The following is a 26,860-nucleotide window of genomic DNA, read 5'->3' on the forward strand; positions in this document are numbered from 1 at the left end:
TACTGTTTTCTGTCACTTCCATACTGTGGAATATTTTCGTGATGCAAAACAAGCTTTGAAGAGTAAGTTCAGCAACCACAGTCGTAGTAGATGCATATTTGGATGAGTGTGGCATTAATGACGATGCCTCAGCTGTGCATACACCTGCCATTAATCAACAACTAGTTTCTTAAGAACTTGAAGCATTTCTGAGGGAAAGTCTAAAACAGGACAAACCAAGCAATCAGAACAGTTTGTAAGGAAATAATGAGAGCAGTACACAAGGGATACATATGACATACTGTCAAGCAAGAGATGACCCCTCTTGCATCTAATCTGCACTCTGCTTGGATTTGTGCTTCGATTTCTTGTCTCGTTTCTTACTACTGCAAAGCATCAATCAATCTCATAGGTTTCACATGCCAATTGTTATTGAGAATAAAAGAAATCAGAGGACAGGGGTTTGAAGGAATTACTCATCATGTGAACTAAGGCCCCAACAAGATCTCAGCTTCCTGTTGATGTGTTTCATATCCTTCTCAGAAGGGAATTTATATGTCCTAACCTGTATTCAGTCAGCAGCATGAAGAACAAATTAGAGAATTTTTATCAATACCTAGAACTTTGTTCACATGACTTGCATTTCAAGTAGAACTGCAATTGCAAGACCAGTTACACTTTTACTGGAGATAAGGCTGGATCAAATTTTGAGATGAATGCAAGAAAACTTGAGGATTTACCGAGGAATCTATCGCATTCAGATGCTGAATGAGCTCTGTGCTGCTGTGAATGGAATTTTGGCGTACGAGCATGTTCTCTAGGTAACTGAAAAGAAGCATAAATTTCAAATGGCTCAATCATCATTACAACTAAGGTACCAAGAGAATCAGAACAACCAGCTGCCCCAATGCAGAGATGGTCTATGGCAAGTAATTTTTATTGTTGGTTTCATAAAAAAATTTGAGTAGCTTTTAACCTTTCATAGTCCAGAACTCCATGCACCTCATTAGCACGACGCAAAGCCGCCAATGCCAGCTGCACCAGAAAACATAAAAGAGCCTTTAAGCATATAACATGGGAGTTCAGCTACACCATCAAAATATGGAGAAATTCTAAAGAATTTATTCAGTGAGGTAGAGACCAAGACCTTGGAAGCACTCAAGAGTTATAATTTCCAGACACATCCACTATAACCGGTATTGTAGCCAACATTTCTAAAGGTTACAATATTGCTCCTGCACCATATTTCTCTGTTGCCCAGATACCCATTTTAACACATTGAAGCATCTGACATGAGTTCAACTCCTTTTTATTTGGAAAAATCTATACTCCTCATATAGAGTATATAAACCTAATGGGAAATTATCCAAAAATTGAAAGCAAGTTGCCGGGTGATACATTTTAAATTTTGAAAGGATATCCAAAAATTTGCTCATGAACCAAGTAGAAGTAGAACTTTAAGAAAAGGAAAATGCAAGAAGTACCTGTCCAGGAGGAAAGAGAAGCGGTGCATCAGTAAGCATACTTTTGTCTACTTCCTCTTTTGCAGTTTCCTGGAAATGATCAAGAACCATAATGCAGAAAATTAGTGTAACAGATGGATATGAGCAGTCTATTTCCAAAATTACACATTTGCAGCAGTAATATAAATAAGAAGAAGAATATAAACAGGAACATACAAAAAGAAACAATTGACTTAATATACTGTTGAACGAATATTCTATAATGCTTGGGTCAGAGGCTCTCACGTACATAAGGCACAAGCCATGTAATAACACTATTTGAAGTTCATCAAAAGCATGCAAATTTCTGAGCACAAACATCCCCCAGCAGTATGGCGAAATGCCAGATGTGAGCTCAACCCACCTGCTTACTGTAGCCTTTAAGCTTAATTCCTTCCAACAATCATGCTTCTCTATTGTCAAGCAACTAAGTTAATGCACATGGGGTGGTTTTGTGTTTACTTCCCACATGTTATACTTACAACTAAGGTTCTCACTCAGATCTGTTAAGAAGTGAATAAGTTTATTGAGGTAGATATACAGTTCCATAAAGTGCTAAAGACTGGCCTTGCCCATACACAAATATAATGGAATGTTCATCTACAAACAGATATGCTCAATTTAACAACGGTTTAAGGCAATGACCCAATTTGTTTTCCACAACAAATCTTAAATTCACCTAATTTTCCATCCACACGAATTATTCAACTGTCTCCCTCATTGATACCCATACATTGGATTTAATTTGTTGATAGAGAGGAGTGTCTAGACAATGAATATAGTCAGAAGTTGAAATGAAGGAAACTGGAAATGTACTTGTGATACATATTAAAAAATATTTGACTTCTTTATTGTCATCTCATGTCACATCATTTTGAAAGGAGCGATATGAGTGATGCAGCCTCAATTTTACATCATATGCAGTCTCTGGAGATAGAAAATGAGCTGAGCCTTGAGACGAGCTGCCTTTTTAAGCAGACACTAAACTTTTCCACATGTCTTGACCTCTTAAACTATCATCGTCAGTGTAATTACCAAGTTTTGAGGAAGGATATTATAGGAAGCCTAAAGCTACTCAATAATGCTAAGCAAAATATGAGTGCTACATCATAAGCATTTGAAAACAATCTGAGGATGTGCAAATTACATACTCATGCAAATTAATTTTAAAAGTAAGACAAGTTTAGAAGCAAAATATATCTGAAGGGTATGGAGAATACAGAAAAATCACCTTTAGCAATTGAAGCTGGTCATCCTCTGCATGGCAGAAATCCTGCAGCACTACCATTATTGAGGGAAAAGAAGCAACGAGTAGCATAATAGCAGCTATAACATTGTTCCAGCAAATTTGTCAATGTTATTCAGGGATATGATGAAGAGATAAAAAAAAATTACCCCAAGATCATCTGTGAAACCTTCAATTGAGCGATATGGTGCATATACAATAAGATCAAACTCTAAACTCTGCAAAAGATGCACTGAGTTTGAAATAAGTGAAATAAAAGAATAGAAGAGATGATTCAATTGAGGAGGCATAACCATGCCTGAAGAACTAGCATCTCGTTATTGAGAATGACTTGATGATCCTGTGAGATTCCCTTACCAAGCTCCTCTGCAGATACATGATTTTCTTCTATTTTACAGGCTGCATATATGCAGGTTAAACTGTGCATACAGAGGCACTTATTTCAGTTCCAAGATATGAGACTGTCCAGTAAAATGGTCACAATGTGCTCAAAAGAAGAAAATGACAATGAGAATGATCATTGAAGCTACAGATTCCACAGAAAACTAAAATAGGCAACTGAACTGAACACAGCGGTGTGTATTTAGCAAGTCCAAATAGGGATTCATATAACATCTGCATACAATGGCAACTCGATCTAACACGTGCACAGAAACATAAATGCAAATAATTTCCCAATGCAATAGGATTACCACAGCCATAATTTCAGATAGAATTAAAACAGCGTCATTGAATCTTACATGATGTCCTTTGGGTGATGTTCCATGACCGACCACTGTAAATAGAACCTTTTAAAGTATATGAGAGCTGTCGCCTGCCAAAGCACAATCGATATAAGAATTTTACTCTGTAATTACATCAATGATAGCTGCTATTGTGATACTGCACAGAAGGAGGACCATACCTGAACCTTATGAGGAAAGTAAAAGGCTCCACAAACTTCTCGAAGTTTATTTTCATAGAACATCCTCAAAAACTGTTCTTCCTCAATATTAAGTGGTTTTGGACGGGAATGCTTGTCTGCTGAGAGCAGAAAAAATTAGGCAGTAGGAAAGTTGTTGGATTCACACCACAGTGAGAGAAAATACAATAAGCAGCTAAACAATCACCACCAGGAAAACATCTGCAAGAGTTACAGCTCTGCAAAAGAATAGGAATTACCATTCGAATTAACTTGAGCCTCACGGTATAGCAACGATCCATCGACATCTACTTCCATACGTGTAGCTCCATACTTCAAATCATATCAACAAATTCTTATTAGTAAACCATACAATTCGAGGTTTCATAGCCTTCATATTTGAAGGGACTCGGAACAATTGAAAAAAGCAGGAGAAAACACAAGAAAGATGAGACCTCTATGGCATCCAATTACCATAATAACCCACTCAAGAACAAGAAGAATCTCACTGTAGTTCAGCATAATCAATCAAGGTTTAAGCCTCCAATTGTTTGATGAGCTTAACTCAAAAGTACATGGGCAAGTTTCTGAACTGAAGGCCAGGTAACAAAGAAGGTCCCCAATCAAGCATTCCCTTCTTTTATACAAACCCAAGAAGAAAATAACTCCTTTTTGCTTCCCTAGAAGTGTGATGCAGAAGATTTCTGAATAATTTCTCATGAGCAAAAAAAAAGCAGCCATAAATCCAACATTGGCCAATTTCCTGCATACTTAACATGGGGCGCTCTGCTAGGATCAGGCAATGACCAATGAAAATCCAAAGCTAGTGATTTGAAATCGCACGAGCAAAAACCATCACAATTGATACGCAATTATGCCGTCCAAGTGGGGAGAGAACCGGGTCGATAAACCCCCCACCCCCCCACAACAAAAAAAAGAAAAAGACGGCGAAGAACAAGGCCATACCTTCTCCAGAGTCTGTATCGCCCTTTGATTAGCAGCCTTGTACTTTTCAGCCTGCACCATTTACAAAGCAGAACAATTTAATCACTCATCCCCAAAAAAACCAACCACCACAAAACAGAACCCAGAATTCTCCTCATGGAATTCTCATAGCTCATCACCAGACTGCACGTGCCTATTCTACAAGACCCCGAAGAGTACGCAGCCGATTTCGCGGCACGAAAACTCACTCATCTCCTCCTCCCAATCAATCGCTTCGAGCAACGCATCAATCAACGGGAACCCATCATTTCTCGGCAACTAAAACCGACTACGCAGCTGAAATTTCTTCCAATTTCTTCGGCTCTCGAATCGGGAAGCAAAAGTATTCGAGGAATTACCAGACCGTGAGGAGTGAATATCCACTTGGCTCGGTGCGTCGAGCTCTGGAAATCCGCCATTGCAGAGCCGGATTGAACCTCGAGAGGGGTTTTTTAGAGAGAGAAAGAGAGTGAAAATCCAAAAACCCCGCTTTCCCTCTTCTTCTTTGCCCAGCCGATTGTTATATAAAAGCGTAAGCTTTCCTTCGCTAAGGAAGGGCATGATGATGGGCTCCGGCCCCAACAAATGCTGATGGGCTTAGTTCGGGCTTCCCGCATGGGCCCATAAAGGCCCATTAACAACTTGGCAGTTACATGCCCTTTTGACCATTGGTGTCTTTCATTGTGACTTGGCGAGAGGTTCTTTCTTTCCAACGGAAGGGAGTCGTCTAGGATCATGTGGTTGGATGAAGGTGGTGTTTTTCCAAGTCGACTGTGTGGAAATGCCATCGGGTCTCTGGTCGATAGCTTTGCTAGATCGGTGAGGGTTGCATTGGCACATCAGGCCATAGCCCTGGCTATTGTGCACGCGTTGTGTTTTCTCTCTCTCCTTGAAGAAGTCTTAAGTTGGAACCCAAATCCGACTGCTTGACTGATCAACAAGGGTGGAAAGAGCAAGCACCTATCACCGAGGCTTCTGATATGTAGTCTATTAAAATCGAGTTTTGCAATAGGGACAAAATGGGGTTATGGATTGGATTGTCAAAACCTAACTATATGAATTCTTTCTATTCTAATTGGCTAGCCCTCCCCTTTCTCACACCCGCACACACACACACAAAAATTCCTTATGGACCTACTATGTTTAGATGCCCCTACTATAGGCTTTGTTTCTTCATTTCTCATAAAAGAAAACCTTACACATTCAACAACCCTCTAGGGAATACTTGGCGTGGCAATGATTCGAAGTGAAATGTTGCTAGTGTTTAGTATCTCTTAAGTATGAAAATCATTGGTATTCCTATAAACAAAACTTTGCAATCCTAAGCCCAAAAAAAGAAAAAAGAAAAAAAAATGACCTGTTTGATTTGACTTTTATCCTCTCTCTCTTTTATATTTTCAAATTTTGCAGATGCACATTTTGATTTCCCTTTTTCAATTTTAGGACCTCAAACTTTCATGTTATAAAAATATTGACGCGTAGATTTAAACATAATCTTCCATCATCTTTTGATATTTAAGAAAAATGCTTTAGGGTTTGGCCAGAAAGTGAAAAAATTGACACAGCCCGACTTTTTAATCAATTTAGAATTGTAAATGAGACATTTTGTCATCATGATATTATTGGAAGTGTCCGGCTGAAATTAAATAATTTCATCTATATTTGAACAAATCAAGAGGCCCTCATTGATCATAATTATTTATTTCTTCTCAAAATATCCTTAATTTCTTATTTCATGAATGACCTATCAATTGACAAAGGCCTAAATTAATAATTCAACTTTATCTTTCACGTATTTCAGATTTAAAATTTGAATATATCTTACAGACCATTTTACTTTAAAAACAGTTCAAATGTTCAAATAATTTTTTTCTCCTTTCATATATATATGTGCGTGTGTGTGTTCAATTTCTTCATGTCATGTCTATAGTTTCATTTCATTAATCAATAATTTTAATATTATAGGAAAATTTTGTAAAATCTTTTGAATGTCTATTTTTTTTCCAAAACCATCACGAGTGCACTTTTGTAATGTTAATTGTGAACTCCTTTTACAAAATTTCTAATCAAGTGACTCAAGAGACATCTCGATGATGTCCAATTCCGGCTGATCCTCTAGGCACATTCATTGACATTTGAACCACAACATGTGAAAAGAGCGAATGCGACAAGATTTCATTAAATAAGATTGACTATCACTTCTTGAGGATAGGTGGATTTTGGCTCTATAATTTTATTTTATTTTTCAAGAGAAAATTATATTCATTGTTCAAAAGAATACGTAAGTCTATAAATTTTCATGACAACAAATTGAAGCGGAACAAAGGCTAGAATAATACAAAACAAAACCAAATCCAGAAAAAAAAAATGAGGATCAACAGAGCACCAATAGGGTTAAATACATACTCATTCTATAAGAACAAATTTGCCAAGCAACATAATTGGCGGCCGATCATTGGATCTTGTATTATCATCAGTGATGAGCATACATGGGAAATTCCTTCTCCAATAACTACGGCATTGTTAGTTGATGGTGCGCACCAATCAAAATAGGTTAAATAACCATAAATCTAACTTTTGGAAGAGCAAATCTTTGTAGATACAATCAAAGTTCCTATGATTATAATTGAAACAAGAAGCGAATGACCTACACATAGGCTGAACATAGGGGAATCAAATCCCTGAAAACATTACTAAGCTTCCAGATCTAAATCGACAAGGATGAACTTTAGGCCTAGAATTAAATTAGGAAAGTTCAAATTTTCAAATTTAGAACTAGATCAAGAAAAGAAAGTTGCCAGATTTAGACCACAAAAGAAGAAAAAAGATGAAAAGAACAAGAAAACTCAAATAAATCAACAACAGATGGAGGGGAGGGTGAGTGTAGCTCAAACCCTCCCCCATGGCTGAAGGTTGAAGAAAACTCTGCAATTGCTTCCGATGTGAAGAAAAATCATTTTGATTAGAAACAACAGCTTAAAATAATTTGTGTAGTTGGAAAGAATTGGTCACATTATGCTATTAATCTTTAGGGCTAAGTGTATTGGAAGTTCTAAAACTTATAAACAAATTGCAATTTAGTCCTAGAACTTTCAAAAAGTACAATAAAGTCTTAAAATTTATGACGAAAGTGCAATCGAGTTCTAAAACTTTTGAATAGTGTAATGGAAGCTTAAAACTTATCGAATTGATTAAATTAAGTCTTTTCGTTGATAGCATTTTTTTTTAAAGTTTTAGGACTCGATTGCATTTTTGTTAATTGCATTTTTTAAAGTTTTAGGACTCTATTGTATTTTCGTAATAAGTTCTAGGATTTAATTACATTTTTTTGAAGAATTTTAGGATACAATTGTACTATCGTGACAAGTTTTAGGACTTTTAATTGAACTTATCTCTAATCTTTATATAAATAAACTATTAGCATCTCTAGAAGTTTCTTTTGAAAATACGAATTTGGTTTCATAAGTTTAATGCTGAAAATCGATTATTACTTTTTATAGAAAGAAACAAAAATGCTGTTAAGAGCTTTACGCAATTGGAAACACGCCACTGAACAGAAAGAGAGGCTGATGGTCGCAGATTCATTTTTAGAGAAATCTCTCATTTTAATAGCAACGGCAGAACGTCTTCCCTACCAAAAATCGCGAAGCTCATCTCAAGCTTTTCAGAATCTCACACTCTGGTCTTCGCATTAACTTCCTTTAGAAGTTGGTATCTAACATCTCAAAGAAGTTGACTGAATATGTTACAACTAAATCTGCCCTTGTTTCTATCAGATTTTGGCCAAGCACAAAGAAGCTGGTCACCTTAAACTTGCAAAAAAGGATAGAGTGTGTTGCTCATGTCAATGTGATGCGAGAGACTGAGGGAAAAGCTATTTGCACCGGACCTGAGGGCGGGGCCCGTTTTTGTGGACCCAGATCCAACGGCCAAGAAATTGGGCCCGGCCTCAATATACCCAAGTCAACCTCAATGGACCCAGCCCAGGTTTGAATGACTAGGGCATGGGAGCTGGGTATTTAGGCATGGAAAATGAGGACCCGAGATGGGCATTGAATTGTTAGGCTCAGCCTCCGTGGAACCCTAGGAACCAAATCTCGGGCCTAGCCTTGAGAGATTTAGGCCTAAGCCTCTATGGACCTGGACATGGACCTAGCCACCAAGGAACTTCGGCTGCTCAATGGACCCAAGCTAAGTGCCAGTGACTTAGGTGTGGGAACTAGAAACCCATGCATGGCCGCCGAGGGGTCTCAAGGCTAGCCTCAAGGGAACTTGGGCTAGTCTCTGTGGACCTGAACCCCCCACAGAGGAACTTGGGTTGCTTCATGGACCCTAGCTGTGTGCCAGTGATTTGGACACAGGAGCCAAGCACATGGATGGCTGTCGAAGACTTAAGGAAGAGGACCCTAGCTAGGCCGTTTTGGACCCAAACAGGGATGATATTAGTCCACAGCCACATCAAGAGCTCAAACATCATTGTCACAAAACCATCACTTAATGCCAGAATTTGCTACTTTGGGATCGCCAAACTATGTAGTAAGGCAACAACCTAAGTAGTATAGACATCGACATGCGACATGTGACACACAACATAATATAATACATCCACACGTCATTTCTCAAAAAATAGAGAATTTCAATACGTTAGAACACATTATATATAAAAAAAAATGTAAATTTTTATATATACATGATAAATTATCATTTTTATGATTATTTTCAATTAAATTAATTTGATTCAAATTCAAAAATAAATAAATAAAAATAAAAAGTCTAGAATGAATTTACACTTAAAATTGTGAGTTGCGGGATGTGAGAGTCATAAGTGAAGAAAATACTAGGTTTTTCTTCTTTCCCCTTTATTTTTTACAACTTATATTTTGACTCATCATTTATTGATAATCTTTAAAGTTGACCGCACGTGTAAGGACCTATGTATCGGAATTGTAGACTCGCATATCGGGAGAGTTAACCACGTGCCGGATTTTTCAACATCTGTTGATCGCATGTCGAACACATGTCGGAGTGTAGGACACGACACAAAAACCCTCGGAAAGTGTTGGCACTTCCTAGGCAGTGATCCAAGAGACGGAGGAGGATAAGCAGGAGAGTTGCTTGGATCCCATGGGCAAGCGGAAGTGGAAGAGGACGAACAGTAGGGGAGTGATATTAGGGGGCATGGAGGGCATTGCTCCTTGATGAAATGGTTTCAACCTGGGCTCTTTCAGAACTCATTAGAACCCATAACTAATTGGGTTTTGCTTATTAAACCGATTTTAACCCATATTTAAAATTTTAGGCAATTCATTCCAACTTAATAAATATGAGTCAAAATGTCGGTCTATGACCCACTTTGCCATCTCTTATTATTATACAAAATTCCTCGAGTTTTCAAGGTAATTAATGTGATTGAATTTGATAGTATTGACATCAAATTATTTCAAAGGCCGACCATCGCAAAGTAAATTTCTTGAACCTTTTTTGAAATATGAGACGAGACAATCTATTCTTTATTTTGAAATTTCAGACAATAAATGATAACTTTGTGGCGAGATTAAGAAGCAATCAAGACGTATGATGATAAGTTTTGATATATCATTTAATTTTTATCGAAATATCCATAGTTTTTTTTTTTGGTCGAAAGAGCTACTGATATATTAGCTTAAGAAGTCTTGGAATACGACGATGCGTTACATTCTGAAACTAAAATATTCCAAAGGGATAGAGGGGGTCTATGCACCCAATCTAAAGGAAGTTGCTTTAAGCGATATGCGCGTACCAGCCAATCAGCGGCTTGATTTACCTCCCGGGGACAGTAAGATAGGGAGACATGGCGGCCCATACGAAGCTCCTGTTGGCATCGTTGTATAATACTACGCAAATTCCATGGTATCTCGGCCCGGCCCATAACGTAGTCCACCACCGCTGAACTGTCACTTTTGCAAAGGAAGAGAACTACTTGACTTGGAGACTCCCGCACGTGAGACGACCAGTTCGAGATAAAGCGGAGCCCGTGTAAAAGAGCTTCTGCTTCGGCTTGTTCCGCTGAAGAAACCCTAGCCTCCGTTGCAAATCCGTCGACGACTAATCCCTCTTTATTTCTGACGATGCCGGCTACAGAACAGAGAAATTCTCCTGGTATCCATGAAGCATCCACGTTCAATTTCAACTCACTATTTCCGGGTGGTGTGCATTCCTCTGGTAAGTGCCGCTTTTTAGTTCGGTTTAGGTTTTGCTTCGTTCCTCTACTGAAGGCTTGATTTTGGGTACAGGCGAGGTCGATTACTTCCGCTGAGTTTGGAGTTTTATCTCGGAAGATCCGTGCGTTCCGAGCTTTCCAGATTTGCCATAGCACCCATGCGATGAACTCGCGCTCAGGTGATTTCCTTCTTGATTCGAATGTTGTCAGAAGCCATTGATCGATTCGTCGGATTTGTTTCATCATATTCATGCCCTGTAGTCTGTTATCTCTCCAGATCTCTTTAGTCCATCTGCACAATAGGAAAACGTGTTCGGTAGTTTCAATTTCCGTATGACACATCTGACAGAGAGGGTCTGGACTGATCTTTTTTTGTGTGTAGAGGTTCTCTCTGGTGGGAACGGCATTTTGACAAATGCTCCACATGAAAGTTCGGATTTTCGGTGGAACGGAGAGGCTCCAAATTTGTGTCCATAAAGATCGTGGGGTCTGGTAAGAACAAGAGGCTTTCTGTGAGTTTTGTTTGGTATTCAATGCCTGTGTTCTGTTATAGCCGCTTTTGACCGTGAATTCCCCTCTACTGTTACCTGTCCATATTCTTCTGTCGGGTTTGGGATCTGTACTCAAGGGAATAGCTAGAATCTCGCTTGCTATTTTCTCCTCAAAATACTGATGAATAAGGGTTTGCTTCCATGTTCGGGATTCTTCATTAATCAATCCTTCCACCATAATTGGTTCTGCTGGATTTACTGGTCGCCCATTTAACTCCTGTGATAACCATTTATCCTCCCTGATTTTAATTACTTTGACATGCCCGACTAACCATTTGATATCTGGTTTAATAGAATCTCGCCCCACCAGCATACTTTTCCAGCCCCAAGATGATCGTCGGCCCTTTTGTGCATTCTAGATGTCCCCATGAGGGAAGTATATACTCTTCAGAACTTTACTCCAGAGTGCATCTTGGGACATGTGCAGCCGTCAGACTTGTTTACCCAGCATCGCACAATTGAAGGTAATTAAGTCTTTGAATCCCATCCCTCCTTCATCCTTTCTTTTCTTCATAGCAGCCCAATTCTTCCAATGGATTCCCTGTTTTGTATCTCCTTTTTGCCACCAGAATGAAGCTATTCGCCTTTCAATTGCTCTACAGATGGAGATTGGCAGTTTGAAGATCGACATGGCATATGTTGGTATAGCCTGCACCACACTCTTGATCAAGACTTCCTTTCCTGCTTTGGTGAGTAATTTCTCCTTCCAACCCTCCAACTTGGAGTTTACTCTGGTTAATATCCAAGCAAATAATTCTTTCTTAGATTGTCCCCATTCTGTAGGGATACCTAAGTATTTGCCTGTCTTGTCAACCACAGGCACTCTCAGCTCGTGAGCTATGTTTCTTTTAAGTGGTAAGGGACAGTTCTTACTAAAAGAAACTCCTAACTTATTTAGGTTAACCGCTTGCCCCGTTACATAACAATACTGATTAATTGTTAATGACAGATTCTGACATTCCTTTAGAGTGCCTTCCAAGAAGAAAATAACATCATCTGCGAACATAAGGTGAGAGAGCTTAGGACAAGACCTGTTAAGCTGTATGCCTTGTATGCTGCCTTCCTCTACTGCTTTTTCCATTAACCACGTTAATACATTTGTGATTAGGATGAACAAATAAGGTGACAGGGGATCTCTTTGCCTTAGGCCTCTGGATGGACTAAAAAACGAGGTAGGTTCTCCATTGAGCTTTACGCTGAAAGTTACTGTGGTGATGCATTGCATTATTAGAGTCACCCATTTCTCAGAAAAGCCCATTTTCAGCATGCAATCCCGAACAAAATCCCATTCAATTCTATCATATGCTTTTTGCATATCTAGTTTGAGTATTGCTTGATGTTTTTTCTGTCTTTTGGTGATGCGCAGGTGGTGTAGCACTTCCTGCACAATCAAGATGTTATCCTGTATCTAACGCCCCTTAACGAAGGCACTCTGTTCAGGTGCGATTATCTCTGGCAGACACTGCTTCAATCTATTTGCAAGTAGTTTTGAGATAATTTTATAACTGAAGTTGCAAAGACTGATGGGTCTAAACTGACTAATTTTCTCAGGATTTTTCACTTTGGGGATCAAGGCAATATAGGTTTGATTTAAATGAGGATCCAAAACTCCTGTGTTGAAAAAATCCTGCACCAGTTGGACCAGGTCAGTCTGAATAATTTCCCAACTGTTTTGATAGAACAGGCCATTGAATCCATCAGGACCTGGCGCTTTCGTAGCTCCCAACTGAAAAACTGTTGTTTTAATTTCCTCCATCGTGGGATTAGCCACCAGGGATGCATTTATATGATCATCAATAGGAGATTTGCATTGGTTTAAGACCGGCTGATAATTTCATTCCCCTGTTGTTTTATATAAATTGTTGTAATAGTCATAGACGTGATGTCTGATTTCTCCTGGATCCCGACACCATCTGCTATCTTCCACTTGCAACATTGTGATATGATTCCTATGCCTCCTTTGAACTGTTGTTGCATGAAAAAAGCTTGTATTTTTGTCTCCCGACTGTAGCCATTTGATTCTTGATCTCAGTCCCCAATATTGCTCTTCTTGTTTTCTTAGTGTATCGATCTGATGGATGATGCTCTTCACTTCCTGTCTGCTTGAATTCTGTTGTGGCTGATTGGTTATTGCTGTTAGGGCCTGAGTTAACTCTTTTATCCTTCTAGGTGCATGTGCAAACTGTTTTTGACTCCATTGTGTTAGTTTTTTGGCTGTCTCCTGAAGTTTGGCTGAAAAAGTGGTCTGTGGAAGGGCTGTGTAGGTCCATGCGTGGTTAATAACTTCATGATATTCTTCATTCTCCAACCATAAGGCCTCCATTTTAAATTCTCTTCTTCTCTTCCTTTGTGCAGGGTGTAGCCTCAGAACCAGAGGACTGTGGTCCGAGCCAATTGCTGGAAGTGCATGAACTTCTGCCTCATGGAATATTACTCGCCATTCCAAGGTACATAACACTCTGTCTAATCTTTTTTTAACAAGATCCTCTCCTTTTTTGTTATTTGCCCACGTAAATGCACAGCCTTGGCTATCCATGTCCATTAGAGATAACTCATTAAGCATATTTCTGAAAGCTGCTACTCTTTGATTATCTGCTTCCCTTTTCCCTACCTTCTCCCATACATATAAAATTTCGTTAAAATCCCCCATGCATATCCATGGATTGGAGCTGTGAGGCTTCAATGTCTTCAATTGCTGCCATAATTGTATCCTCTCACCAAAATTTGTGGACGCATGAATAAACGTTATCTGCATGCCTAATTTTCTGGCTGAATCAATACATTTAACATCAATAAAGTGTTTTGAACTGCTTTGCACTTGCAATGTTACTTCCTCATTCCACATTAGCGCCAATCCCCCTGCTATACCCGTTGGATTTTCGAGAAATAAGTGCTGAAATTGGAGTTTCCTGCATATACTTTCCACCATCGTTGCTTTGTTTTTAGTCTCCATTAGAAAGACTATACTGGGCCTTTCAAGAGCAATTAATGCTCTTAGCTCTTGGATTGTCAGGGGATTGCCCAACCCCTGACAATTTCAGCTAATGATTTTCATGTCGTCTTTGATATTGAAAACGTGCCCATGTTGATAGGACTATTAATTGCATTGCCTTTCTCGTTACTAAGAGGTCCATCCTAGTTTCTTTCGATTTCTTGAAAGTGCGTTTGTTTGAGGAAAGGACTTTTCACGAACTAATTTTTTGGTTTACCCATTTAGTTTGCTAAAGATAATTAGTCAATGGAAAATCATTTATGATTGAAGAAAATATGCATGCTTAAAGTTAGGAAAACTTGAAAAGGGAAAGATATTTTCCTGAAAGATGATTTCTCAAAAACATTTTCCTTAATTACGAATTTTTACTAGAGACAAACACATCATAAATTTCAAATTGAATGAGGTCAATCTACTGTCTTTAAACACTTCAAGTCCTACTCAACCAAATATTCTAGTTTCCCAAGAGTGTGGAAGGTCCTCTATTGCAGAGCACCCATATAAATACAAATAAGTTAGCTTAGCTAATGCTTCAGTGGAGTCCGGAAGCTCCTCTATCTCCCAATACCCCTTGGAAGACTTACTTGCAAGCTTCGCTAACGTTCCGATGGAGTGTGGAAGTTTGATGATTTTCTAGATCTTATACATGAACAAGTTAGTCTAATATCATTCTAGTCTTCCGTTCTTAGCATAACGTTAAAAAGGTTACATCTGGGGCTTTATTTGGATCTCAGGATCCCCTTGATGTAAAGCAATAAAAGGGTAGAGTCAGAGTCGAGGCTCGAAAAATATACTGACTCAATTATGAGATATAGGAGGTGCGGGCACTGGCATAAGGAACTCAGTTTGGCAGTCCACCACGTTTGTGGACAGGCACGAACAGCCCTTGTGGGTTGGAAACAACCCTAATTTTTGTGAGGTTACCTCACAAACAAAGTTTAACGTTGGTCAATTAATACGGATATATAAGCTTAAAAAGTTTCAGTAGAGTCTAGGAGCTCCTCCATCTTTCAGTAGAGCCTGGGAGCGCCTCTATCACTCAATACCCCTCGAAGACAAACTTGCAAGCTTCACTAACCTTCCGATAGAGTGCGGAAGTTCGATGACTTTCCAGATCTTACGCGAACAAGTTAGTCTAATATCATTCAAATCTAAGACAAACTTGCAAGCTTCACTAATTTTCCAATAGAGTGCGGAAGTTCGATGACTTTCCAGATCTTACACGTGAACAAGTTAGTCTAATATCATTCAAATCTTGAAAAATGTACCAAGCATTAGAATCACAATCGATTTCCATTTCAGCACGAAATTTCTAGAGCCTCCAGAAACATTAGGAAAAGGAGACAGTTCGACAGAGCATTGTCACTTGAAATGGAGTTCCTTTTCTTTTTTCTTTGACAACGAAGCAAACAAAAACTCCAATTACAATTTCCTTGCAGCGTCCGTCGGCTACCACTAATCTTCAACTAGACTTCAGTCAACATTCTTCTATTGGCTTGCTCAGATGACCGTAAACCTCCTCAGTGACGACTTTATGTACTGATTCAGGGCTGCAGCGATGCACAAATAAATAAAAGTCGGTCCAACGGAAAACAAAATGATATCAAAATGACAACCTAACTGCCGGTTCAGTGTCTCCAACAATCGTAACCCGGGGATCTTTTAACTCATACACGATAGAATAAGTGGTAGCATCAGTTGATACTGCAGCTATGCCATATTTATCAGATGTTGCTCGATGTGATGAAATTTAAACGCTCTAAAATTTCGGGAACCAATCCGAAGAAGCTATTCTCCATGGAATGGATGAAATTGGATCCACCTGCCAGCCTTGAGGATATTATTTATCATCAAATTTTTGATCGATCAACATTTCAAATCCTTCTAATCTGAAATAATATGGAACTAGACTTACCAAAATGGGTCATGAACCTCCGGCCGTGGTGGCTCCGCTGAGTAGGCTTCAGTGAACCTTTGCGAAGCAAAGGCTCTAGCAGAGTTACTTGGTGACTTAAGTGTGCTGCCGAGGGGTGGTGGATCCTCCCGCTTACGTAGCACCTGGGGGTTTACGCTTCAGCTACTGACTGAGGTGGTTCCTCCAACACCAAAAAAAAAAAAAGGGTCATGAACTCATTTCTTGACCCATATTTGATGAGTTGAGTTGTTATATGGGTTAATTTTATTCAATAAATGAATCATAAATATATTTAGAATGGTAAGCCAAAAAAATATGCTTGTTAAATGGATTCACAATTTACTTGGACCCAACCTACCTATATAACTCTCTCTTTGCTCTCGCCTTCATTTGATCTCGCGCTTGTTCACTCCACACTCTTTGCTCTCGCCTTCATTTGATCTCGCGCTTGTTCACTCCACACTCTCGTCTTAGTTTGGGTGTGGGTATTCATGAATTGGGTTAAATATGAAAGCGTTTTTAGCAATATGGATTGGGTAAGGTATTGCATGAATATAGGTCAATACGATTTAAATTGGTTAATTTAGGTTAGACCATATTTGACCCAACTGGACCTGCCTGTTAACGGGTCTATATGTAACTTATATTCTAGATAAACAATAAGATATGGGTTCAAAAATTGCAAAAAAAGATTTTGAGAAACTGGGACATAGTCTTACAAGCTGTTTTTAGTAATGTTTATATTAATCTGTTTTGTTTTTTTATCAAGAAAAAAATCATCTGGAAAACTATATAAACTTCTTTATCTTTACTACATATATATTAAAAAGTGGTTCTCCAACTTGGGCATTTCTTTGTCTTTATATTCAAATTAATCGAGTTACATAGTGTTATCTATTTTCTCACTCCATGTAAATGCTGAGTTGCATTGTTCTTCTTAGATTCCACTTGTTACCTGGTATATCAGCAATCAAAAACCATTTTCTCGATTTCCACTGTTTTTGTTGCTTGAGAAAATGAGCCAAGAAAAAAAAATTCTATCAACAACAAAACCATTTTCATGTAAGTTTCTTTTAACAATAAAAATATTTTCTATTGACTCATTTTCCAAAAAAAGTGAATGTTATAGTCACTCCATGTAAATGTATCTTTACCAATGTCATTAATTTTTAGGACTCGAAGACATTCAACTTAAACTTTCATTCAAAAATTTCGCTAAAGCCTACACACTTTGCTTTATAGAAAAGAAGACAAACTTCTAATCGTTCATCAATGTCCTTCCACGCAGTGACCACTTTTTTACAGAGTTCCTCTTTAGTCACTTCCTCAGCGGCTCTGCATTGTTTCATCAACACGCCATTGAAGATCCGAAATGACCTCTCTCTTGCTCAAATTGTAAAGCTACATCAATATTCGAATTTAATTTATTCGGTGGATTTGGATATATGATGGTCTCCCATCCTTATCTAAAACTCCGACGTTTTGCTGCATGTGGACTGAGTAAATATTGCACTTGATTGATGTAATGTTCAATGGTTTTTTCGCTTCTTTTGAAAAGAAGAGGTGGTATGATTGTGCTTTTTTAGTCATTTCTTAGCCAATTTTCACCATACAGATTAAGAAGCGTCTTGTAGCACGCTACTATGTACTCTTCCAATCTATCTTTTGGCTTCGACATACCACCTGACGTCAACTTTTGATCGAATTAGAATAAGTAATTTAGAATTGGTAAATTGAGAAAAGCATCAGAGTGCCGACTGTACTGAATTGCTCTGGTGAAGAATTCTAGTTTTTACAATGAGCAATCCCCTTCAGAGGTGTCGTCGATAATGGTAAAACCGCCGGCCACTTTGCATTAGAAATTATCCAAAGTCAACTTCCTCCCTTTGTAACACTCAGCACAAATACATATAATAAGTAAAATAATGGACTTTAGTTAAATAGGTGACAGACCATTTTACGGAAATTAGGAGTGATGAGTGATTTTTTTCTATAATTTTTGTTCTTGGGGTTTGAAATTTGAAATACTCTAGTTAAAGCAAGTATTAATCACGATAGTATGAAACTAAATCACACAGAAAAAGTAAAAGATTGTCCCAACAACGTTGGTTGGGTTGAGCAATGACATGGCATGGAATGAATGTGGAATGAGCTATTAACTAGAGCCAGGTCATGTTAAATATGATTTTCTACCAAAATGTGACTCAATAAAAAGAAGAAAAAGAAAATTAGCTAATTCAATCGTTGGAAAGGATTCAAAACATACTGAGCTAATTTAGGAGAACTCAGTCGGATGATGGAAGGCTTCAAAGGTCAGGGTTAGGAACAGCATGAAGAATAATCTTTAGAAAAGTAACATTCCAATCGGATGACGGAAGAGACGTGGGAGATGATACGTCTGGAGTGGGATGGCTGAATTGAGAAATTTCACGGAATTGAGTCTATAGTAAAATAAAACATAACATAAAAAATATTCTTTTGTTTATTTATGTATCACCAACTCATAAGGGATGTGATGCGTGTGGAATGGCGTGGGTAAGTTGAGAAGCTCCTTGGTTGGGGCATGGTGACTCTCGCCGCCCATTGGCCGGCTATTTCCTACCATCGTTGACTCTTTCTAGCAATGGTGGGACAGTGGCGGCGCAGTTCTGCTTCTTCCTTCCTTCACTTTTTTATATTTAGTTTATTTTTATTTACATTAAATAATATTTAGAATTAAAAACTCATATTTGGACTAAAACAACATCGTTTTAGCCTTACCATTTAGGAGAGAAAATAATAAAGAAAAAGCCACACACATCAACATTTTTCATTAGTCAAATTGGACGGAATTAACGGAATGATTTGATTGCACCAATTTAACATATTTTAAAACTTGATTGCACTTTTCATAAGCTCCAAGATTTAATTGCACTTTTGTGACAATTTTTAAGGTCTCTAGTGCATTTGTCTATTTATTTTTGAATCACCAACTCATATAGGAAATGCTGCGTGTGGAATGGGGTTGATAAATTAAGAAGTTCCGTGGGATTGAGTCTATCGTGAAGTAAAACATAACATAAAATAATTCTTTTGTTTATAATGGGGTAGGTGAATTGAGAAGTTCCGTGGAATTGAGTCTATGGTAAAATAAAACATAAAATAAAAGAATCCTTTTGTTTATTTTATGATCACCGGCTCATAAGGGACATGATGAGTGTGAACTAGGGTGGGTGAATTGAGAAGTTCCGTGGAATTGAGTCTCTAGTAAAATTATAAAAGAATTATTTTGTTTGTTTTTTGATTGCTAACACACATGGGTCACTAGCTCCACAATGGATAAGTTCCAGACCAAGAGCTTATGACTTACCTTGTTAGAGTTGATTCCTAATTTTTAGAACCTATCGACCTTAGAACCTATTTGGAATTGAACCGACCGCTTTTAGGCTGATTCTAGACCGATTCTATAGTTAACTATCATTGGAACTAATATCTTCATGTTAAATGCATATGCCTATGGTAGTGTAAAGACTGATTGTGATGATATCAACAAGTTTAGCAAAGACCAATGAAGATATCAATAAGTGGAGAACAAGTCTAATACGATGAATATTTCATGAAGCCTCGGAGATACCATGGTCAATCTTGCATTAAATTAACGTCTTTGTATGCTGATATACTCAGAGGGTTATTTTAAGAAAATGTCCCAATGAATTTGACTTTCTTATTCTTTCTCGAAGTAATGCTCATCAACTAGTGTGGATGTAATTTTTAGAGTATTTCATCTAAATTAGTGATCACATTGATTAGGTCTAGAATAAGAATATTCCTTATATGATCTCCTATAGATATCCACTTATAGTTGTAAGATAGAAAAAAAAGAGGCATTAAGGCTTTATTTGTTTCACAAAAATGATTGGTTTGGAAATCATTTTTCCTAAAAATGATTGGTTATATCGCTTATCATAATGAATGAATGAATGAAAAATTAAATTATTGTCAATAATGAATACATTTTATATTGATTAATAATTTCAAATGATACAAGCGATCAGTTTTTGGAAAATGTTCTCTAAATTATTCATTTTTCACGAAACAAAGAAGCTTAAAAGTCCATATCCATCCCACTTAATTGCCCATTCTTTATTTTTGTTTCACGGTTTCATTTTATAAGCCTTTTTCTTGAAGAAGCTTATTATAGTAGGTGGATCCAGCCATTTTACATCCCCTTCCAACATTCCCAAGTCAACTTCCCCTCCATTTAGTACTCTGCCCATGTACATAAAACAAGTAGAGTACAGACTTTTTTCTAAAGTGGACCTTTTTTTCCCACTCAAATATGTAATGTGTTGCAGCGGAACTGTCATCAATGCATACAACAAATGTATGAAACACGTTACAACCACAAGTTCCGGAATAGTCTTCACATGCACCAATATCTTCACGTTTTACTCCAAGTCAGGAACAACACAGCACGATAAACACCTTTTCGCAGAGGAATGGGGGCTATTGAATCGCCCTTGGACACATTGGAGGTGAAATTCTTGCTCTCTGTGTGTTCACAGTCGGGAAAAGAAAATTAGGGCAGAACCTCTTCTTGCAAAAATAATATAGGACAAGCAATCATAAAAATGCATTAGATTGGGAAAAGGACATTAGAAATATCAAAATTTTCATACAACGCTTACTTTGATGTCAAAATTTTTTATTATATTACTTAAGTGCCATCGCCAAATCAGAAATCTGACATAACAATTTTATCAATTTTTCTTGCTGATGTGACTTGTGGGTGCTCCTAGTTAGCATTAATAGTCACAACTGACGTCGTTTATTTTTCTCAAATATAGAAAACAAATATGGCAATTTCCTTAAATTCGGACAAATCAAGCCCTTTCCCTAAATTTTTCTGACCCTAATTCAGAAGGCAACTTGGCCTGGATATAGAGAGCTCATTTCAGCCAGCACACGGCCATCCTTGGTGTCTCCGACAGTTGTTCATTCGGGAACACGAACTTCAGAAGGCCGAGCAAATCGACGGCAAAAATCGAACTCATGAGGTCGAGGTCGTTAGAGTCGAGGACAGTGTCGATTTGGCCATGGTAGGGAGAGGAAGGAGGGGTCACCGCTAAAGCCAAAGAACTTGTAGACGAGGGAACAAAAGGGGCGAGGAAGAAGAAGCGGCGCTAGAGAGGGATTTGTTTAGTTTGAGAGAGAGATTCAATTTAAAGAGGATACGGCATCGTTCAGGTTTAGAAAGGCCATGTGACGGTTAAGTTGGACTTGTTTTTTTTTTTTTTTCAAATAAAATAAAAAACCATCCAAGAATTAACATTTTATTAAAAAATAAGTTTTGTAGGGCATTTTTCCGGAATTAGTCATTGGAAGGACTCAAGTGATTTTTTTCTCTGATTTGATAGTTAAGTGATTTGGTGAAAATTTTTCATAACAAAGCAAGCATCATATGAATATTAGAACACTTCTAGAGTTTTTTTTTTTTTTGCCTTTTAGCTTTGACAGTCCACACCATAATAGGGTCAAATTCTTCACTGTCCTATTTCCATGGCCGTATTCATGAACCATTCAACTGTCCTATACCATACATGAATAACATGGCATATCAATCAAATCTTAAAATTAAATAATATTTAGAAAATCATCACAAAATAGAAAATACACGAGGAAGGTTGTGCTTTGATAAAATAAACTTTTGCGTGTTCTATTCCTTATTTGCTCGACTTTTCCGACATAGGATGCTATGCCAATGAATACCCATCAATAAGGTTCAGACACTCGCACAAAAGTCTCTACCCTCTTGTGTTCTTCTCTATATTCGTTCAGACACCTAATTCTAGAAAATAGCCAAAAAGAAATATCTCTTCAAATTTTAGCAATTCCATCTTCTTCTCCGTGTGAAGGAACATCCCACATGATTGAGTGACGGTCGATGGGTTATCATCTGAGTATAAGAGGCTTGAAAAAATTTGAACTCAGTACTCCTTACTTTGATATCATGTAAAATTTTGTGAAATCGCTACCCACTATCAAATGAAGTCATTGTTTATTATTTAAATATTATGACAACATTGTGTTGTTAGATAAAGCTAAATATTATGCACAAAAATTTACAGAGCACAACCACCGATGTCTATACTAATAGGTTACCCAGCAATTTTGCCCATCTTTTGAGAGGGTTGTTAGGGTAAAACCTGATATCATATGACAAAACAAATAATGTGAATGATTTGTCTATGGCTGGTGTGAGGGAATATGCTTTTGCCCACATGGCTAAAAATACCAAACATGAAGCCACATAAAGTTAAATGTCTCGATTGAAATGCATTCAAATCTTTATTAGGCTTGTTTTCATTGGCTAAGAGTGTTCTCTACCATATTGAATCCCTCTTAAACAACTCAAATTGTCACATGTTCCACTGGACATGTACTTCGTGACTATAAAATCCCAAGCAGATGGAGAGAGGCCGCTACCAACCCCCCCGAATAACCTCGGAGAATCTCATTGGTTTAGGAAGAAAGAAGATGCAGCAGCCCCAGCATGTAAAAGGACGTGCATTGACTTGATGATACATTCTTTGTCCGGTGAGAAAGAGACGAAATGGCGGTGGCTGTCTTCATTGTTTGCTAGCTATATGACGTCAATCTCCGGGCGTCATAAACTCGCATACATTATTGTATGTTTACTGATTTCAATTACATGCGAATTATATCGACTATAATATTCAATGAGGTTTAGACCCCAAGTCTGGATTAGTGTAATAAAATAAGACTAGCAGAAGACTTGAAAACTCGCATACATTATTATATGTTTACTGATTTCAATTACCTGCGAATTATATCGACTATAATATTCAATGAGGTTTAGACCCCATGTCTGGATTAGTGTAATAAAATAAGACTAGCAGAAGACTTGATAAAATCAAATAATATTTCGAGAAATAAAAAAATACATGAAAAAGAATGCGATTTCATAAAAGAAACTGTGGTGTTTTCCGTTCCATACCTGCTCGACCTTTCCAACATAGGACACTATGGCCTATAAATACCCATCCATAACTGTTGGACACTCACAGAAAAGTCTCCACCCTCTAGCGTTCTTCACCTAACCAAAGGCGTTGGTCAGCAAGGGCGCACGAGTCTCGCCTCACGATAGTGTTGCTCGAGCTCGCCATGGGTGGTGAGACCTCACCCAGTCACAAGACCTCACTATCAATCTCTTTCCCTCCTTTTTCCCCTTGTCGGTCGCTAGTCAACAACTAACTAGAGGCGTTGGCTTGCGAGGATGCGCAAGCCTTGCCCAACAATAGCATTGCTTGTGCTTGCCATGGCTGGCGAGGCCTTGCCCATGGGACTTCACCGTCGATTTGGTGAGGCTCGCCCTCACCGGCTCTCACCTTAGCACACAAAGAGAGAAAATAAAATCAAAACAAAATATTAAAAAATTAAAAGAAAATAATTAAAAAATGCACGTTAGCGTTGGTCAGACGGCTAGCACTTGCCAACATCCATGTTAGTGTGGGTTAGATGAACTAAATTGATACAATTGTAAAAATTTTATGATTAAATTGGTAAAAGAAAAAAAGGTTTGGGACCGAATTGAAAAAATTGTAATTGATTTAGGACTGTTTTGGTAATTTTTCCAATGACAGTCTCTCATCCTCATCTAAAATTCTAACGTTTTGTTGCATGTGGACTGAGCAAATATTGCATTTGATAGATGTAACATTTAATGGCTTTTCACTTCTTTTGAAAGGAAGAGGCGGCATTATTGTCCTTTTCTACTAATTTCTTAGCCAATTTTCACCGTCCAAATTAAGAAGCATCTTGCAGTATGCTAGTGACATGGTTCACGGACGGAGCATGATCCAAGACCGTTCGTGATCGGCCATGTCATGCACAAAGGGCTACTCGAGAATGGCCCACGGTCGACCCACGATCAACCCATGAGCAGAATGAGCAAAAGGCCCATGCGCAGCCCATGAGTGACCTAGGAACGATGTTCGAACAGCCCGTGACAATTCGGCTGGTCACGTGTGCATGGTTTGCCCAAGGCTTGACGAGCGCGATATTGCTTCTGATACATCCCCATGGTTTGCCCAAGGCTTGACGAGCGCGACCCATGGATTTCCCAAGGGACTGCCGTGCACAGCCCATCGAGTAGCCTACGAGTAGCCTTGTAATGATAATACGGATTTGAAATAGACCGTTGGATCGGAGGGACGATCAACGGCTAAGATGAGACCCGCCTTTGTATAAATAGGGATCCCTCTCCCATATGTAATCAGTTCGTTCACAAGTAATATACACTCTCTTTGCCCATTCGACTCTTGTGTTCGAGCGTGTGTGTGTGTAAGGCTGACTTGGGATCACCGATCCTAAGGCCGCGTGGTGTTTGATCGACCGAAATTGATCAACCCGTGACACTAACATGTACTCTTGCAATGCCCTTTTTGGCATTGACATGCTACCTGTGGTCAACTTTTGATCGAATTAGAATAAGTAATTTAGAATTGGTAAACTAAGAAAAGCATCAAAGTGCCGTGTGCACCTTTCAATTGCTTCGGTGAAGAATTCTAGTCTTACCGATGTGCAATAGACATAAGAGGTGTCGTCGATAATGGTAAAAATGCCAGCCACTTGGCATTAAAAACTACTAAAACTCAGCACAAATACATATAATAAGCAGAGTAATAGATTGGTGACTGGCCATATTGCGGATATTAGGAGTGATGGGTGATTTTTTTCCTATATTTTTTGCTTTTGGGGTTTGAAATTTGAAATACATTAGTTAGAGCAAGTATTGGCACTAAAATCACATATCACATAAATAGTCAATACAAACGCCATCCCTAACCAAAAAAGAAGAAAAAGCAAAAGATTATCCCAACAACGTTGGTTGTGTTGAGCAATGGCATGGTATGAAATGCACGTGGAACAAACTATTAACTGGATCCAAGTCGCGTTAAATATAATTTTCTACCAAATTGTGACTCAATAAGAAGAAGAAAAAGAAATTTAGCTAATTCAATCGTTGGAAAGGATATAAAAAATGCTGAGCTAATTTAGGAGGCCTCGGGCGGATGATGGAAGGCTTCAAAGGTCAGAATCAGGAACAGCATGAAAGATAATCTTAAGAAAGGTAACATCACAATCGAGTGATATAAGAGACAAAGGACATGATGCGTGTGGTTTCGCGGAGTTGAGTCTATACTAAAATAAAACAGAACGTTAAAGAATTAATTTGTTCGTTTGCTTATCACCAACTCATAAGGGAAGTGATGCATGTGAATTGAGAAGTTCCTCGGCGACTTTCTCCGCCCATTGCTTGGCGACGCTCGCCGCCCATTGTTGGCTCTACATGGCAATGGTGGGGCGGTGGTGGCATAACATAAAAGAATTGAGTCTATAGTAAGCGGTAGGTGAATTGAAAAGTTTCATAGAATTGAGTCTAGTAAAATAAAACGAAACGTAAAAGAATTCTTTTATTTATTTTATGATCGCCAGCTCATAAGGGACATGATGTGTATGGAATGGCATGGGTGCATTGAGAAATTCCGTGGAATTGAGTCTATAGTAAAATTATTAAAGAATTCTTTTGTTTGTTTTTTGATCGCTAACACATATGAGTCACTGGCTCATAATGGATAAGTTTTAAATTCGAAACTTAGAATTTACTTGTTAAGAGTCAATTTCTAGTTTATAGAACAGATCGACCTTAGACCGATTGTAGGTTACCTATCATTGGAACTATTATCTTCACAATAAGTGCAAATGCCTATGGTAGTATAAACACTGATTGTGATGACATCAACAAGTTTAGCACATGGCCATCCTTCGAACCCTGATTCGGACAAATCAAGCAACTTCCCTAAAATTTTCCAACCCTAGTTCAGAAGGCAATTTGATCTGAATATAGAGAGCTCATTTCAGCCAGCACGCGGGCATCCTTGGTGTTGCCGAGCATGAGCGGGCCCATTCCGACAGCTGCTCGTGAGGCCGAGCCAATCGACGGCAAAAATCAAACTCATGAGGGCATCATTGGGGGGCACAAAAGCCAAAAACCCGGAAGGCGAGGTCGAGGTTGCTAGAGTAGAGATTTGTTTAAGTTTGAGAGAGATTCAATTTGAAGAGTGCACGGCATCGTTTAGGGGGTTGTGGACGGGAGGAGCAATGGGGGCAGAATCTTTTTCAAGGCCTGTCCTCGCCTCTACCCGAATTTTCCGTGGTCAGAGTCTTTTAAGGTCCTGCTTAGGACCAATCTTATGGGTTGTTACCCAGCCACTATATTTTTCCTGGCGTGGGAGCTGCCAGTGAGGTCGCTAGAGTAGAGATTTGTTTAAGTTTGAGAGAGAGATTCAATTTGAAGAGTGCACGGCATCATTTAGGTATAGAAAGGCCATGTCCCGGTTCACGCTGGACTTTTCTTTTTCTTTTCTTTTTTAAATAAAAAAAACATGCATGAATTACCATTTTATTTATAAAAAAAAAGAAGCTATGTAGGGCTTTTTGTCGGAATAAGTCATTGAAGGGATTTAAGTGATTATTTTTTCTCTGATTTGGTAGTTAAGTGATCCGGCGAAAAATTTTGACACCAAAA

General features: G+C 38.4%; 1 protein-coding gene across 4 annotated transcripts; it reads right to left on the reverse strand.

The window, feature by feature from the left end:
- On the reverse strand, window positions 1-5,114 carry LOC104432304 (cyclin-H1-1). 4 transcript variants are annotated; one of them, XR_723094.3, is made up of 14 exons: window positions 4,972-5,114; window positions 4,595-4,645; window positions 3,889-3,961; window positions 3,632-3,750; window positions 3,468-3,541; window positions 3,026-3,146; window positions 2,877-2,945; window positions 2,713-2,754; window positions 1,464-1,532; window positions 956-1,014; window positions 720-804; window positions 456-544; window positions 260-365; window positions 1-144 (listed from the first exon to the last, which is right to left on the reverse strand). XR_723094.3 is itself a non-coding variant. In XM_010044773.3 (14 exons), the coding sequence occupies exons 1-13, from the start codon at window positions 5,029-5,031 to the stop codon at window positions 311-313; spliced, it is 963 nt and encodes a 320-aa protein (XP_010043075.2). In that variant the 5' UTR covers window positions 5,032-5,114; the 3' UTR covers window positions 1-144; window positions 282-310. The 4 variants fall into 4 exon arrangements, 3 of the variants coding, with proteins under 3 accessions (XP_010043075.2, XP_010043073.2, XP_010043074.2); XM_010044773.3 differs by having other exon boundaries at window positions 282-365; window positions 3,632-3,747; XM_010044771.3 differs by having other exon boundaries at window positions 282-365.
- Window positions 5,115-26,860: the final 21,746 nt, after the last annotated feature.

Source organism: Eucalyptus grandis, chromosome 2 (genome assembly GCF_016545825.1).
Source record: "Eucalyptus grandis isolate ANBG69807.140 chromosome 2, ASM1654582v1, whole genome shotgun sequence".
NCBI classification, from domain to species: Eukaryota; Viridiplantae; Streptophyta; class Magnoliopsida; order Myrtales; family Myrtaceae; genus Eucalyptus; species Eucalyptus grandis.

Bases quoted from the DNA above. Each gene is read 5' to 3' on its own strand.
- LOC104432304 (XM_010044771.3), bottom strand. From the start codon at position 5,031: ATGGCGGATTTCCAGAGCTCGACGCACCGAGCCAAGTGGATATTCACT. The intron at 1,533-2,712 runs GTGATTTTTCTG...GATCATTTCCAG, and splicing joins ACCAGCTTCAATTGCTAAAG to GAAACTGCAAAAGAGGAAGT. The intron at 1,015-1,463 runs GTACTTCTTGCA...TTTCTGGTGCAG, and splicing joins TTCTCTTTCCTCCTGGACAG to CTGGCATTGGCGGCTTTGCG.